This window comes from Exophiala viscosa, assembly GCF_022695815.1.
Source record: "Exophiala viscosa unplaced genomic scaffold EDD37scaffold_2, whole genome shotgun sequence".
Lineage (NCBI taxonomy): Eukaryota > Fungi > Ascomycota > Eurotiomycetes > Chaetothyriales > Herpotrichiellaceae > Exophiala > Exophiala viscosa.
Window position 1 is genome coordinate 379,191 of NW_026944354.1, and position 15,757 is coordinate 394,947.

Consider the following 15,757-nt stretch of genomic DNA (forward strand, 5'->3'; position numbering starts at 1 on the left):
GTGGACAGCTTTACATCATCACAACCTGCAACACTCCTAGCCGATCTTGCCAATGCATAGGATGTCGTCGACTCAAGCCAACAATTTGCTTGACCTACCTTGATGCTCAAGCGACCTCAGGCTATGGCTGTCTTCTCGCCATGCTGGTCAACATTTAGGCAACTTGAATTCCTCAAACCCGAGCCATGTAGCCGGAACCGGGCGTAGCTTCCCCCAGTCACGTTCAATACCCGCAAGGGCCTCGTCAGGCTTCTTGTTGCCAGCACCTCCAATAGCAATAATACATCGAACACGTACTGCTCGCAATAAACGCATCTACATCATGAAAGGGTCGTTGACAAAGTGCGCAGCTGTTTGCCCAAGACGGCTGGCAATATGGTAAGGCATTCGCTAAGCCAAGTCACTTGGCTCAATACAGGTGTGCTCTTTTCCCCCAATACGCAAAATGGGAATGAGAGTATCATCCATTGCTGATCCCCCTCGCCCTCACTCCCTGGTTGAGGTGAAACTCAATCGCTTAGTGAGAGATGTTGTCCATTCAAGGTTGAAATTGACGCGACGTTGGGTTTACATTGGCAGCAGCCCGAAACTGGCATAGCGCGGAGTGATATGCAGGTACTCAGGTCCCACAGGTATAGAAGGACAGCAACCAAGTTGATAGAAGCTCTGAACCAATCAATTCAATGGCTATCCATAGCCTCTCCATTCACATGGAGCTAACGCCTCTCGTAAGCTCTATATCTATGTTCATAAGAATGCAGTCGCTCAAGACCACATGTAGATTTGTCCAGTGATGATCCACTCATCCAAAAAGAAGTTATGTGCAACGCTTTTCCAACCAGGGATGCAGTCAAAGAGACTCCCCAGACATACTGCCAGATGGGCTGCTCCAGACGAATCCTACTACCGAGCTCTACTGCGGCTTCTGCGTAGAGCTCTGCCCAACCCTCCTCAATTCAAAATCTTCGCTTTGACTCTCAACCGGTTGCATCACCGGAAACGGCTCATTCGGGCCAGAAGTCGTGGAATCCATGCGCACTGCCTGAGAATCCACGCGGCCAGACCTGGAGTCCAAAGGTGGCAGACGAGGAGCTTGGCCTTCTTCTGCCAGAGAGTCTCGAGGAAGTTCGACGGATCGTTTGAATCGGCCCAGGAAGCGGTTGCGGTGGGTATCCTGGCTGCTGATGGACGCCCTGTGAGGCTGGCCAATCGACTCCCCACGATTGCGACCGCCAAAGCTTTGTGTGGTCGACCTCCTGAGTATGCCGCTCATCGCATGGTTATCCTTTGAGGTTGACCTCCCGTCGCCCTCGCGGTCTCGTGACTCCGATGTTCTTCGCTCTTCGTCGATTCTGTTTGCTTCCCGGATGAGTTCCCTGTATTGGGGACGCTCTCGATCTTCGTACACGTCAGAAAGCTGCTCCCCAGAATTGATCTCACTCATTCCAAGAGAAAAGTCCTTTCGACGCCCGTATGAAGAAAGGGATTCACCTCGAGGCCGTCCTAGTTGCCCTGTACTGGGGCGTCGCCGCATTGTTGACGAAGGATTGAGAGGAGCAGCAATAAACGGTGCGTCATTAGTACCATCTCCGGCAATGCCTCCGCCAGGTTGACCGCCATTTGGATCCATTGCGTTCTGCCCGAAGAGAGGAGGTGCTCCAGGGGGCAACTGCATATAATAAGGCAGCTCCGGTTTCCAACCGGCCTGTGTTTGTCTGGGTCCTTCGATACCAACCTCTTGCATGGCCTCCATTAACGAGCAAATGAACTTATTTCGACGTGTAAGTCGAAGTAATTCATTTTGCCAGTTCGACTTGTAAAAGAAGACGATATTTAGCGTCAATGAATAAGCTTCGGTAATATCTCGGAGCTCAGTCAGGATGTTTCCTTGAAACTCACGTTTTTCTTCCTTAACGTATTCGATGAGTTTCGCGCGTAGAGCATTGATCTGATCCGTCGTGGTTCCAAACTTGATGACGATAGGTACAGCCTCAGCAAGCCCTCCAGATCGGCGCTGATTTAGAATGAAAAGTGTGTTCAGATAGGAGTTTGGCGCTTGCACCACGTGGCCCTCCATTTTCTTGAACTCGGTATACAATAAAGAAATCTCCTTGACGAAGTAGTCGTCACCCTTGAGGGTCGATCCTGTGTTGCCATAGATGGCTACCCTGTCGCCGACATCGAACGGGTGCTTGATGAAGACAAAGACACATGACTGCAGGAATTCCTGAGCAGTGGCAGAGAAGAGCCAAGATAAGCCCAAGACCAGGGAGCCAGCAGAGGTCAACACACCAGCTGCAGCGGTTGAGATGAGCGAGATAAGGACAAGGACGGTGACAATACAGACGATGAAGAACAAAACATCGTCTAGGCGACTAACCACGGAGTCCAAGTCCTTAAGCGAGGCCGTGATCGACTTCCGTTCCCGACCGATCTCGACACAGACAGCTTCAAGTTCTTCCATGGAAATGTCGCCATTCATGTCCTTGTCAAACATGCTGAAGGCCGCATCAGCTTCTTCGCCGTTGTCAAATGCCGCTTGGAGGTCATCGGGTTTGACATTTTCTTCGCCATCGCGGACAAAGGTTCGCCAAAGACGCCGAGCCAGGACTTGAGACCCTGTGGTGGAATTCAACAGGGTCAAGACGACTTGTGACGGATGTCCGCTCTTAGCGATCGTCCTGCCTGTGAAGTCACCTGCCACGGTACCGGCCACATCTCCGACTTTAGCAAATGCCTTAGTGACGGCGTGTTGAGCCTGAGTCGCATACATGGCTGGCGTTCGCATTCCAGATGCCTGTCCCGATGGCTTCTCCTCGAATTCATTGTCTTCCATGGCAATTTCAGCCTTGGAGAAGATGTATAGCTTGGTGAGACTGCCAATCTGAAACTTGTTAATTTCGATGCGGTCGGCATAGGTCCGGAGGTGGAACGAGATGGCTATGAGCTGAATTATGATCTTCTCAATGAAGTTCAGTGTGACGCCCACAAAGATGGACACTATGATCTTGTTGAGCACATTTGTCCACTCCGGAGCATGGCTGACACCAGATACCAGGTGGTTTCTCATGGTGGGCAGGAAAGAAATCTCGATACCGAGCCACCAGAAGAAAACAGTAGCAGGAATCTCCAGCGCTTTCCCCAGATCTCTCCATTTTTTGGCGTTGTTGGTGAATAAGCTCGATATTAACCCAAGAGGATATGGGATTAATCTTGCTGCGAATCGACCGGCCCACAGCGTCAACCAAACAATTTCGAGCCAAACTCCGAACCAAAGAAGCTGGACGCCGCCCACATCAGAATTTCTGCCCCTAGGTAGAAGTGAACCGATGAGGATGGGGATCAGGAGCAGTGCGAATACAGGCATGATATAAGTGAAATAGCGGACCACGAAGCTCGACTGGTGAATCTTCTTGAAGAACCTGGAGATTTTGGTGCTGGGATTCGCAGGCGGCTTGTATATTTGTGTGCGTTCGTGAATAGGGTTAGTAGCCGTATCGAACTCGTCGAGAGGTTCGGGAGCCCGTGATCTTGATCGATGCAAGGTTGCAGAATTCCGGCCAGCGTCAGATGCCCTCGATTCCGCCGAAGCCAATTTCTCCGCTCTTTGCAACAGAAGTTCGTCGTCTAGCCTCGAACTCTCTTCCCTCGTTTGAGAGGGAGAGGGTCTGACTGGCTCTTCGAAACGAGCACCGACGGTATCTCGGCGGCGAGTTTCTACCCTCAAACGATCTCGAAGCGCATGACTGTCCACGGACCCATCTGGCTTCTCATTGACGGCGGTAGAATCATCGTCTGATGTTCGATGGGTAGGAGTGTCGAACTCCAACCTAGGGAGTTCGTCGATCGGTGTGCTCATGGTCGACAATGCACACCAAACAAATCCGCGCTCAAAGCGTTATGTGCCAACGTTCCTCCTCTTTCATCAAATCAAGAGCCGGCCGGCGGCTTCACAAGAAGGAATCGATCGCGAGGAAAAGTGTCAATCAGGAAGAGAAAGCCCGCCCTGGTGCGTCTGGTCTGGGAGGCAGATATAGATTCGGCGCGATCCGCAGAAGACGGCAAGGAAATTAAAGCTGATGAGGTGAACAGAATAGAATATACGTCTTTAGATTTGCAACGAGTGTATAAGAAGACTCCCTCCTCACCACTGTTTTATGCAGGAGCACGGAGGCCGAAGGATGAGAACATTGCAGCGTGTGCTGCCCGCTTTTCCTCGTGTGCAGATAGACGTGTACCAAAGTTTTTCGGCAACACATGTTGAGATGAACGATCAAATCAATCAACGTCGGCGCTACTGTCCACAGGCGACTTAGTTTGGAGCCCGTTGGGTCCTGGCCAAGCAATTCGTCAGCGCCTAAATCAGCGATTGGAGCCCGAAATAGTGCTGATCGCTGCCCCTGGGACACCTGCTGAGTATCCCTGTATCCTCTAGTGGAGAGTCTCTCTGGGTCCATGGTGACGCCGTCTACATCACTTTCGCCGCTTGGTGTTTCACAATAACGATACAAATTTTCGAGATAAGAGGTTTGGCCGAGACCGACACGCCGTGCGGCGGATTGGAGCAAGTTTTACGCGTAATATTATATGGCTGTGTATGCTCCGTGCTGAAAATGTACAATTTCCATTGATGATGTCTGCTACTCAAGAGTATTGAAGGGGCTTACTGACCGGGTTTATATGCACATTGCCATTCGCTTAGGCCTTGAGACAAGCCGTCTGGAGTCTCATCCGACAAAGGCGCGGTCCTCCGTATGCAGCAACACAACAGGGCAACTTTCAGCTCGCTTGCGGCTGCTCTGCATATATGAGAAGGTGTTGCACTATGAAAGAGTGATGTCCAACGCTCACGACATGCCGCATTCATGCCTATTCTTCAGCTCGCTGCTTTATTTAGCTGCAGCGCGACTAGTGTTGAGCAAGCCCATACTTGTGCTTGTATATATGTGAAAGGTCAGTCGCTCCTGGTCGCATGGGTCTGCGTTGCTTATTTCGGACGGCCAAACATGCGTCTGCTCCTCCTCCGTGGCTGGACATGTAGTGGTAATATCATCGGCCAGATGAGGTCAACTCACGTAGCCAGAAGAGCTAATACATTCGCCATGACTTACGCAACATGGCCCAACAGAGTCGTAGCAGTTTCGTAATTGCCATCAAGCCACTATGGGGGCATCTGTCTTTCTGGACGGTATGATTCAAACAACCATAAAGAAGATGATGAATGCTTGCTCGCAGGTGTGTCATGCCCGATGCTTCGGATCTTGATCTGGACGAAGACCAGACCTCGTCTACCATTGCGAACATCTCGCAGAAGACAAACGTGCTTCTGCGTACAATCTTCGATGGATGAGGTGGCATTTGACATGGCCATGAAGGCAGCATCTTTGCACTATTGTGTTTGTGCATGGGCAGGACGAACAGTCAATGTCAGAACAGAAAAACCCGCACCTCTCAGCAACAATACGGCCGACATTGTGCTATGCAATAGTACATGAGGTACTGTACATAGTGACGGAGACACCCGCTGCAGGTACCAGAGGCAGTGCACTAAGTACTACTGTGAAGGATGAAAAGTGACAGCGGCGACTCTCAAGCCCCTGAAGTGCAGCAGCCTTGGCGTCTGTTTTGGCTGTTTTCGTCTACGCGCCAATCACAAGGTCACAACACTGACTCAAACAACTGCGCGCACAACTCTCTCCCATTCAGTTCACGCTTCCCTCAATCCCGCACATCAACGACAACACTTGCGTCTTCTATCAAGTTGACGTGCCCGGGTCTGAGCTGACTGCAGAATCGTACATATCTGATTGTCAATCCGCAGGCCATTCTTCAAAATGCGTGGAGAAGTAAGTGTCCGCACGTTGTTTGTGTACCCCGTGCTTGCCTGCCCCTCCACAATTTCTCATCCGAATCAACAAAGCACATTTCAACGTCAGGATAGAAGCCTGAACCGGCATATAACTCACGCGCAATTGACGACGACATGCTAACACATCTCACAGGTTTGCCACCTGCACATTGGGCAGGCTGGTACTCAGCTTGGTAATGCGGCATGGGAACTGTAGGCACCCCGCCGTGACCGCTACTAGATGATGATCACTCATTGCTACATCAGGTATCTTCTCGAGCACGGCTTGCAGGCAGATGGTCGTCCTGACCCTGATGCCCAAATCGGCGATCCTGGATCCTTCGAGACCTTCTTCACCGAGACCGCAAACAACAAACATGTCCCGCGCTCCATCTTCGTCGATCTCGACCCCTCCCCAATCGACGAGATTCGAACTGGAAAATATAGACAACTATTTCACCCCGAGCTTTTGATTAGTGGCAAGGAGGACGCTGCAAACAACTACGCTCGAGGTCATTACACCGTTGGTAAAGAGTTGGTCGACGATGTCTTGGACAAAGTCCGACGTGTTGCAGGTGAGAAACATACTTCAAACGTAACTAGGTGATCACGACTGACCAGGCGAAAGATAACTGCTCGTCCCTGCAAGGTTTCCTGATCTTCCACTCTTTCGGAGGTGGTACTGGCTCTGGCTTCGGTGCTCTGCTCCTCGAACGCCTCTCCGTCGATTATGGCAAGAAGTGCAAGTTGGAGTTTGCCGTGTACCCTGCACCACAAGTCTCATCATCGGTTGTTGAACCCTACAACGCCGTTCTTTCCACCCACAGCACCATCGAGCATGCCGACTGCACATTCTTGGTCGACAACGAGGCTGTCTACGACATCTGCCGCCGCAACCTCGACATTCCGAGACCAGATTACGAACACCTTAACCGTCTCATTGCTCAAGTCGTCTCTTCTGTCACATCCAGCTTACGTTTTGATGGTGCCTTGAACGTCGACTTGAACGAATTCCAGACCAACTTGGTGCCTTACCCTCGCATTCACTATCCACTCATCAGTTACGCCCCCGTCGTCTCAACCAAGCGTTCTTCGCATGAGAGTTTCAAGGTGCAAGACTTGACTCTGCAGTGCTTCGAGCCAAGCAACCAGATGGTCGTCTGTGATCCTCGCAACGGCAAATACATGGCTGTTGCCCTCCTCTACCGTGGTGATGTCGTTCCTCGCGATACCAACGCAGCTATTGCGTCTCTCAAAGCCAAGTCCAGCTTCCATCTGGTCGATTGGTGCCCTACCGGCTTCAAGGTCGGCATCAACTATCAGCCACGTAAGTCTGATCCTATACTTGAACGTTCTCCACTGACAATCAATAGCCATGCCCGTTCCTGGAGGCGAATTGGCCAAGGTTGACCGCTCTGTCAGCATGCTCTCCAACACCACCGCCATTGCCGAAGCCTGGAGCCGACTTGACCACAAGTTCGATCTCATGTACTCGAAGCGTGCCTTCGTTCACTGGTACGTTGGAGAAGGAATGGAAGAGGGTGAGTTCTCCGAGGCCAGAGAAGATCTTGCAGCTCTGGAGAAGGACTACGAAGAGGTTGCTAGCGACAGCCTGCAGGATGAGGATGATGGTGGCGCCGAATACTAAGTGGTGCAAGTTGGATCGCAGCTGCAATGCTCTATTCTTGGGGTTTTGATGGCGACTGAAAGCTTGACTACTCTGACACGGGACGCATGCCAGCATTGGATGGGCGACCTTGTTTTTCGGCTTACGGCCTGGTGATTTTGTTTGAATGAATGGATTGAACGAGCTATGAAAGCACGAAACTTGTTAATGCAAAGATCGATATTAGCACAAACCAGTACTGGCGGAGCATGGTGGTCTGCAAGTCACGGAAGGGGCCAATGCATAGCCTGGATCAGTGATTTGATAGTCAGATAGAATCTGCAGTACCTCCCCAACACCGAGATATTACCCAACAAGCAATGATCCTAAATCGGCGCTCTCTGCTGTGTCACATGGAGTGGCCTGATACTACAGTATCAGCCCTGGTGGGTGCGCCATTTCACGCAATTGTCATCACAGACTGCTTTATCTACCTACCGAAGGTACGTAGGCACCTAGGTGGGTACCAAGGTAGTGTCCAGGCTAGGCGCTAAAGCAGCGTCTGACCTACCCCGGATTTTGCTCTTCTAGCCTCTCCACCTGCTGGTCACCTCTTAACTTTCCATCATTCTCCCTACTACTACGAGTACTATCCTGTCCATTCTCTAAAGGACGACAGCCAGCTCATGGGCCAAGTCAACATGCTCTTGTCCCAATAAGAACCTGCCTGTATGAGGCTTCTGTCCGCCTCCACCGATCACCGTCATGTTGCTACCACAAGCAGCCCTGCCTGACAGCCATCGTCCAATCCTCTCTCGCTCCCGCTCTCACACTGACCCATCCAAACCCAAGATCACCGAGCCCCAAACAGCAGGCCCTACCCTTCAAGCCACCCGTCCGCCTCAACTACGATCGCAGTCCTACCTCTCTCCCGCCGAGACCAAACCGCGTAATGCCCACACTCTACCAGTCCCCAGTGCCCTGGAACGAACAGCAGAGCGCCTCCATAGAGTCCACCTCCCCGGTTCGCACCACCGACACCAGCATACCCGCTCGCACTCTCACTCCCGGGACTCCAGCTACAAGCGCGGCCACCGGCCCACGCAAAGCGAAGCGGTCTCCTCCCTACGCCGTCCACCTTCCAGAGAACAAAACGCCGCCCTCCCACACCTCGTCGCCGGCTTGAACGCCGAACGCGACAAGCACACACGCGGTCAATGGGGCCCCGCGGGCACTCAGTCAACAGACTACACCGATGGAGGCCGCTTTGATCCTCGCCTGCGCGCCGTGTCCGACCCACACCGTCCACCTCCCCAGCCCAGGCCCAAGACGAGTTTCGAACAGGCGCTGGAACGAGGTGATCAGGCACGCGTTGCGCGCAGAATCCACGTCAGGCGCGAGGACATTGTCCGGCGCGATGCCGAGATCGCTGCGGCCGAGGAGGAAATGCGCGAACATCTCGCAGACATAAGCTCTAAAGGCGTCGAGATCACGCGGAGGCTAGACTATGGGTATTATAATCTGTTGGAGACGGTGGGCAATTTGATGGCGACGATCACATCCTTCCAGAGCTTGAGCAAGCAGACGGGCCAGCTCATTACGAACTTTGACAAGGAGACGCAGAGGCTCGACGCTGAGACACGTAAGCGTGTTGGGGGGTTCAAGAAAGGGTTTGCTGAGCGTGAGAGGAAAGCCCAGGCTCTCACGGAGCGTGGGCGTAAGGCTAGTGAAAAGGCTGAACATTTGAGTGTGCGACTGGAGAATGCGAGGATGATCGTCGAGAATTGGGAACGGCGCGAGGATCAAGTCCGGAAAGTGTGGGATCGGGTATTCAAAATTGTCTGGTCAACTAGTATTTCGATTCTGGTCCTGGTTGCGCTGGTTGTGTTGGGTAAAGAATGGTGGTTCCGTGGCGATCCGGTCAAGGCTGGGTTGAGGGCGCACAGCGAGGGAAGCTGGAATAAGAGTCTGAGATTGGGGACGAGTGCTGGCGAGCATGAAAGGGTAATGCTGGATGAGAATGTGCATTTGCCGAAGGATGTGAAGGATTTGTTACAGGGTATTGCGGAGCGGAATCGGAATCGCAAGGTCAGGTTCCCGGAAATTCCTAGGGAGATAGTCGATGGGTGTGCTGAGGCTGAGGCTTGTGTCAATGGGCAGAACGGTGGGTTGGCGGCGCTGGATGAGAGGGAAGATCCGAGGTTGAGAAGGTTGGATGAGTTGTGATGTCGCTTATACATCATACGAATATATGGATTGTGACGGCGGTGGCATGAGGCTTAGAAATGGCTTTGAGTGGTGTTGATATCGTCTACGATGGTTTGTTGTTTGAGATTCAGAGATACCCTTATTGCAATGAATGCATTCACGCTCTATCCTTTCTATGCCTCTAAAATGACGCTCTATTTGCTTCCTCGACTCCAATTTCCTCCGAGTGAAGTGAAGTGCTACCGGTCATTGCCGAACAAATTTCAATGATAGCAAAGATCTGTGGACGAACGGTTCTGACATCCAAAGCATGTGTAATTGCTTGACATGATCTGGCATCACCGGCTGCACCAATGCTCATGGAACGACGCGTAAGGTCGTACCGCCTCTTACGAGCTGGACGGCTGGAAGACACGGGGAAACCAGACGGGATGAGCATCTCCTCGTAGCGCTGATAGCAGGCAGTCTGCAGCAGATGAAGGCAATTTCTTTGAATGATAGATGGATCAACTCTGGCACGAGTGAAACATGGTTGTTCACAGTGAAATGTCTTGATCCAAGGCCTTGCATGTTAAGAGAGAGCTTGCCAATAAGCCAGGCGGAGGCAGGTCAACAGTGTTCAAGCTGCCGTACTTCGGAGCATCGCTCAGCCTGCCCAAAGAACGTAAGTATTCGTGGCGCTGCCTGCACAATTGCAAAGCCCGATTGCGTTGAGAGGTAGATGGTGAAGTTGCCAGAGATGTAGGTGAGGGCCTCTACCAACGGGGGCGTCTAGAGCCTGCTGGTGAAAAGTGCTCGATCACTGGATTCCTTCATCTCCTCGAAATGGGATTGCTAATTGCTCCGTTGACACCGTTCGATATTTTCGGCCCAACAACAGCCTTCTCAAGTGCTTGCAGAACATCCTTTGTAAGGTCTTCGGCATCTTCAACACCGCAACTCAATCTGACAAGGTCGTCAAAGACACCAATAGCCTCACGTTGATCCTTGGGAATGCCCGCGTGTGTCATCGCACTTGGGACTTCGCAAAGACTCTCGACGCCTCCTAGACTCTCAGCCAGGGTAAAGATCTTGGTTTGCTGGCAGAAGCGCTCAGCCGCAGCATGACCGCCTTTGAGTCTGAAGCTGAGCATACCACCGCCCAACCCGTCACGGTGCTGTTTGATGGCAACAGCCCGTTGTCTGTGAGAGTCGAGGCCTGGATAGTTCACAGCGATGACGTTCGGAGATGCCTCAAGGGCCGTGGCAACAGCCATGGCATTCTTGCTCGATTCGCGGGCTCGAAGATGGAGGGTCTTGAGACCTCGGTGAGCAAGCCAGCAGTCGAATGGAGAAGGAATGGCGCCGATGGCGTTTTGAAGGAATGTCAGACGTTCCTTGAGTTCTTCGGAGTTGAATGCTGCAACACCCATGACCACGTCAGAGTGGCCGTTGATGTACTTCGTGACCGAGTGAACAACGATATCGGCACCGTGGTCCAGAGGGTTCTGCACATATGGTGATAGGAAGGTGTTGTCCACAACGACCAGGATACCGTGTTTATGAGCGACCGTAGCCACATTTCTAATGTCGACCAGACTCAGCGTAGGATTCGAAGGGCTTTCGATCCAGATGAGTTTTGTTTGTTCTCTGATCAATTCCTCTACGTCCAACTCGATCGAGGGTGAGAATGTGACCTCAACTCCGTGTGCAAGCGCAACTTTCGTGAAATATCGATGTGTTCCGCCATAGACGTCTGATACCGATATCACATGTGAGCCCGCCGCCAGGGACTGTAGGATTGTGGCAGTCGTTGCTGAGCCCGAGGCAAAAGCAAGTGCCCATCTGGCATGTTCAAGGGCGGCCACTGCTTCTTCAAAGTTGTCACGATTTGGGTTCGCGCTGCGACTGTACTCGTAGGCACCGACCGGCTTGCCTACTGCATTCTGAGCAAAAGTGGTAGATAGGGAGATAGATTCGATAACGGCGCCAGTGGAGGGGTCGTGAGGCGCTCCTGCGTGGACAGCGAGGGTACCGAATTGGTGAACAGGAGATGGAGCACGGGCAGGTGTGTCGATGCCGCCGTCTTCGTTGGTCAAGATACGTTCGTGTGGCCGCAGGGGGCGAGGTGATACAGGGCCTGTCATTGTGCTCGAGTGGTATCCAGTCTATTGGGTCGGTGGAACCAAGGGAAACGCGCGGGCTTTGAGAACTGCTGAGGGTATCCTTAGAGATACCGAAGTCGGACAGGAGTAAAGGATAGCAGGGCAGACTCGAGCAATATAATGATGAAAGTACGGCCGAGGTGTATAAGCAACTTGCTTATTGCACAATCAGGAAGGATTTTTGTTTTATTGTATGGCCATCAAAGAGTCAACACAGATGACGTGCTTAGCGATCCATCGGTGCTCGACGCCTGGGGCCAGTGACATTTGCGTCCCAAAGCAAATCGTATCCAAGCTCCCCGCACGCCCTTCGCCACACATCAAAAGAAGCGCAATCCGGGCCGCTATATGAGGGTCTTAGGTGTCACTAGGCTCATCCGTGCCTGAAGCTGACAAACCTTTGTCCCCATAAGGATTCTTCGCCGTCGCTTAAGCGCGGATACTGCCCGGGAATATGCCTCTTACTTATCATCATCTTCCTTCTGTCCTCATCCATCACCGTCTTCAAGCTTGCCTTGCATAGTTCACATCGCTGCGCAACCTGCCAGCTGTATTGTCTAGGTGTCTGATTGGGCGCCTATCCTGGCAAAGAGCCGGTTTGGTGAGGGTGATGTTGGACAAGCGCACTGCGTGTTTGAAGCTGGGAAGTGTCGTCGCTGCCAGCGATGGTTGTCGTTACCGACAGCATGGATCATGAAATGACCTCGAATTGTTGAATGAAACATCAAGCTGAGCATGTTGATCGAGATATCACCACCACTCGACTCCACCCAAACCAGCTTCGGCCATTGATGCCTATATTCGGTCAGCTTCGTTCAGCAACACCCAGCAAGCACAATACCTCGATGGCGTAAGGAACTTTGCGCTCGCCCTCATTGCCAGCTTCAGCAGTCTCGGCAGGGCCTTTTGGAGCTTGATCGTGCCATTTCTCTGCCTCGACACGAAGATTGACTACCGTGCCTTGATCGAACCAAAGTTCCGACTCCCCGGTGCGCCAGACCCATGTCTTTTCTGTGTCATCACTATTTTTCGTAACCGTCAAAAACCTGCCCAGACCGTCATGAACGATACTCACAATTCACACCCCTCAAAGAGCATAGTATGAGGCACGAATATATCATCGAAGAACTGTGTCGTGACTAGCTGGAGTCAGATATTCGCTTCGCACAGCATGCGAAATTGCTTACTTCGAATGCCTGTAGATGTGCATTTCTGGACAGTGCCTGTTATGATCTCGCCCTTGAAGGGTCTGAAGACGATCATTCGGAATTCCACTGAAGACATGATAAGCCCACAGCCTCTCACAAGACATAGTCGATGATACCATTGACGTTCGCATTGCCTGTGCCATTCCCGATCAAGCCATCTGAGGCTGTCAATAGATCATACATGCAGATGCATAATCCGACTTTCTGCACAATCTAGCAATGGGATTAGAATGAGAGGCGTAGCAACGAGCCATGTCGCCGCACTTTGTTCGAGTACTTCTCGTTGATTCTGTCTTCGAGATCATTGCGAGTTATCTGGTTGTTTCGGAATCCATGCGGTGGGATCTGGACCAGGTCGTCAAATGTGGTCTACTGTCGTTAGTTGGTTGAGCGAAGAGACGGCGGAAGAATGCCATACAAGGATGAACATGGTGCTACCGTTCCCGCGCAGAGGTATGAAATGTTTGTATGTTCAGCGATGACCTCTGCATGATACCAGGTCTCCAGGAACCGGTCGCGCTCTTCCAAAGGAGGACAGAAATGGCAGTGAAAGATATTGTCAAGTCAAACATACTCTCTCCGCATTAAAATTCATATCGAGTGGAACCCGCTTAGTTAATGGGCGCCGCTTTTTTGCACGCTTCGAGTCTGACGTCGATCATGTAAATAAATTTATCGTGACATTTCTCCATGCCTCTTCACTGATCCGCAGGCTGTCAGGGTCAACATGCTTTGTGTTGTAATGTATTGCTCTACGATGTATCATATATAGCGTGTCTGCTAGCGGAATGACACCGAGTCGCAGGTCCCTTTCTCACCATGTCCAACCAACCATTCTCCTTCCCTCCTCCGCCTCCGCCTCCGCCGAAGCGAACCACAGACAATTCCTACGCGCAGAATAACGGCTTCCCCAATAATCGAGGCTCTTTCAGAGGCGGTGGCGGCTTTCAGAGGGGTGCCGGAAGAGGTGCCCGGGGGTCGCAAAGAGGCTCTCATCATGCCCCCTATACGGGTCACAACAACTATGCAAACAGGCCTCATGGAGACAGTTGGAATCGCGATAGCGGACTGAACCCTCCGCAGAAACGAGACCATACCAGCGCTTTCAACAACACCCAACCAGCCAGGCCGCGACCGACAGCCGCTCCTGCAGTCCCCAGCTTCAACGCCTCGATAGAACATCTCCTTCCGCGCAAGCCAGCGCCTCAGCCAGCAGTGCAAACCGTAGAAAAGCCCAAGAAGCAGAACTTGCTTGGCTTGACACCCACGAAAGCCGATCCCGACTCCGAACCAGAGGATGACGAGGGCGAAGAGACGCGCCTTGCCACTCAAGCAAAAAGTGCCAGGCACGGCCTAGAGATCGAATATAAGGGCCATGTCTCAACGCTGCGGACCGTAGCAGAAATAGCAGCCTGGATTGCCGAGCGTAAAGCACGATACCCCACAGCGGTAAAGGTCGAGGCGGCAAAGAAAGAGGCGGCCGAGAAGAGAAGGAAATGGGAGGAAGAAAAAGCGGCCAGGTTTGAGGCCAATCGGCAGGCTCGGATCAAGAGAGATGAGGAACGGAAGCAGCAGCAGATCGAAAGAGCGCAGAAAGAAGCAGAAGCACGGAAGGTGGAACGTTTGGCAAAGAACAAAGACACCGAATTCGACTCCGCGACAGTGGCGGAGATGAAGGCTGAGAAGCTCAGAAAAAAGGCACTCAAAGCCGAACAACGACTGGCAAAAGCAGAGGAGGCGCTGCGTATGGCTCAGGAAAAGCGAAATGCTCTGGCTGCCAGTCAAAACAAAGACCAGCCTCCAGAAGCTGCAGCTGCCGATCACGAGCAGCCTCTGCAGCTTGATGAGGTCGACGATTCATCTGCTTCAGACATAATAGATCCTGATGCGACTTCCTCCTCCGGCTCCCCTACCACAGATTCCGGCTCAGACACTTCTGAGTCCGAGTCCGACTCAGATTCTGCTCCAGAGGTCATGAGCACAAAGCAGGCCGCCCTTGTTCACGACCTTGCTCCACAGCCTCCGAAAGCTGCACGAGTCAACACTCCTCGTCTGTGCAATACTTTTGCAAAAACTGGTCGCTGCAAGTTCGGATCAAGATGTCGGTATACCCACGACTCCTCGAGAGGGAAGACGCCGAGGAATATCGCTTCGTCTTCGCAACCCGCCAATACAAAGAGGAAAGGGCTGTGGGAGGTGATGGTAGAGAAAGAGCAGGAAGAGGAGTGCAAAAGACTGCTGGGGACCATTACCACACTTGGTGAGCGAGGTATTCTTGATGATCCTGATCCCACATGAATACTTGTGAACAGAGAAACTCAAATCTCGCTTTGGTGTGGCTGCCAAAACACACGATCACCGGAAAGGTCTATGCTCGCGGCCTATGACTGCTGATGTGCAGATGGTGAGAGATGTGCGTAACGTATTTTGGTCTAGCGGGAAAGGGAAAGAGGGAGAGAGATATGGAAGGCTACAGGAGAAGGAAATGGAACTGCCAAGTCGTGAAGCGCAGGTGCTTCTTCCGTCACAGTAGAAGTCGCAACATTCAGCTTTGTTCCAGCACCTCATACCGAGCGGAATAATGGTGGCATAATATTGCTGAATAGTACAGCAATCTATCGCCTTTATCATTGGTGCTATGCATGTAGACCGCCAGGAATGTGACGTTAGTAGTCTCAGGTTCCTATCATATCAACGAGGCACACTTGCGAACAATGGGAAGAAGTAAAACACGTGTCTTCAA

At 52.0% G+C, this 15,757-nt stretch overlaps 6 protein-coding genes across 6 annotated transcripts; 3 read left to right on the forward strand and 3 right to left on the reverse strand.

The window, feature by feature from the left end:
• Nucleotides 1-654: 654 nt before the first annotated feature.
• EDD37DRAFT_620266 (Mechanosensitive ion channel-domain-containing protein) lies at nucleotides 655-4,248 on the reverse strand. Its single transcript, XM_062815908.1, has one exon. The coding sequence runs from the start codon at nucleotides 3,857-3,859 to the stop codon at nucleotides 914-916; it is 2,946 nt and encodes a 981-aa protein (XP_062672553.1). The 5' UTR covers nucleotides 3,860-4,248; the 3' UTR covers nucleotides 655-913.
• A 1,841-nt stretch (nucleotides 4,249-6,089) lies between these two features.
• EDD37DRAFT_656044 (tubulin alpha-2 chain) lies at nucleotides 6,090-7,496 on the forward strand (the record flags this gene model as incomplete). Its single annotated transcript, XM_062818801.1, has 3 exons — nucleotides 6,090-6,423; nucleotides 6,477-7,175; nucleotides 7,222-7,496. 3 exons carry the CDS (start codon nucleotides 6,090-6,092, stop codon nucleotides 7,494-7,496), a joined length of 1,308 nt encoding a protein of 435 aa, XP_062672554.1.
• A 483-nt stretch (nucleotides 7,497-7,979) lies between these two features.
• EDD37DRAFT_620270 (uncharacterized protein) lies at nucleotides 7,980-9,796 on the forward strand. The gene has a single exon (XM_062815909.1). The coding sequence runs from the start codon at nucleotides 8,220-8,222 to the stop codon at nucleotides 9,678-9,680; it is 1,461 nt and encodes a 486-aa protein (XP_062672555.1). The 5' UTR covers nucleotides 7,980-8,219; the 3' UTR covers nucleotides 9,681-9,796.
• A 491-nt stretch (nucleotides 9,797-10,287) lies between these two features.
• EDD37DRAFT_224434 (cystathionine gamma-lyase) lies at nucleotides 10,288-12,199 on the reverse strand. Its single transcript, XM_062810450.1, has one exon. It carries the CDS (start codon nucleotides 11,786-11,788, stop codon nucleotides 10,475-10,477), a length of 1,314 nt encoding a protein of 437 aa, XP_062672556.1. The 5' UTR covers nucleotides 11,789-12,199; the 3' UTR covers nucleotides 10,288-10,474.
• EDD37DRAFT_224418 (DNA-directed RNA polymerase III subunit C25) lies at nucleotides 12,173-13,668 on the reverse strand. The gene is made up of 7 exons (XM_062810449.1): nucleotides 13,433-13,668; nucleotides 13,279-13,383; nucleotides 13,131-13,227; nucleotides 12,994-13,080; nucleotides 12,882-12,945; nucleotides 12,648-12,828; nucleotides 12,173-12,601 (listed from the first exon to the last, which is right to left on the reverse strand). The coding sequence occupies exons 1-7, from the start codon at nucleotides 13,442-13,444 to the stop codon at nucleotides 12,557-12,559; spliced, it is 591 nt and encodes a 196-aa protein (XP_062672557.1). The 5' UTR covers nucleotides 13,445-13,668; the 3' UTR covers nucleotides 12,173-12,556.
• A 36-nt stretch (nucleotides 13,669-13,704) lies between these two features.
• On the forward strand, nucleotides 13,705-15,734 carry EDD37DRAFT_620279 (uncharacterized protein). The gene has a single exon (XM_062815910.1). The coding sequence runs from the start codon at nucleotides 13,834-13,836 to the stop codon at nucleotides 15,310-15,312; it is 1,479 nt and encodes a 492-aa protein (XP_062672558.1). The 5' UTR covers nucleotides 13,705-13,833; the 3' UTR covers nucleotides 15,313-15,734.
• The last annotated feature ends 23 nt before the right edge of the window (nucleotides 15,735-15,757 follow it).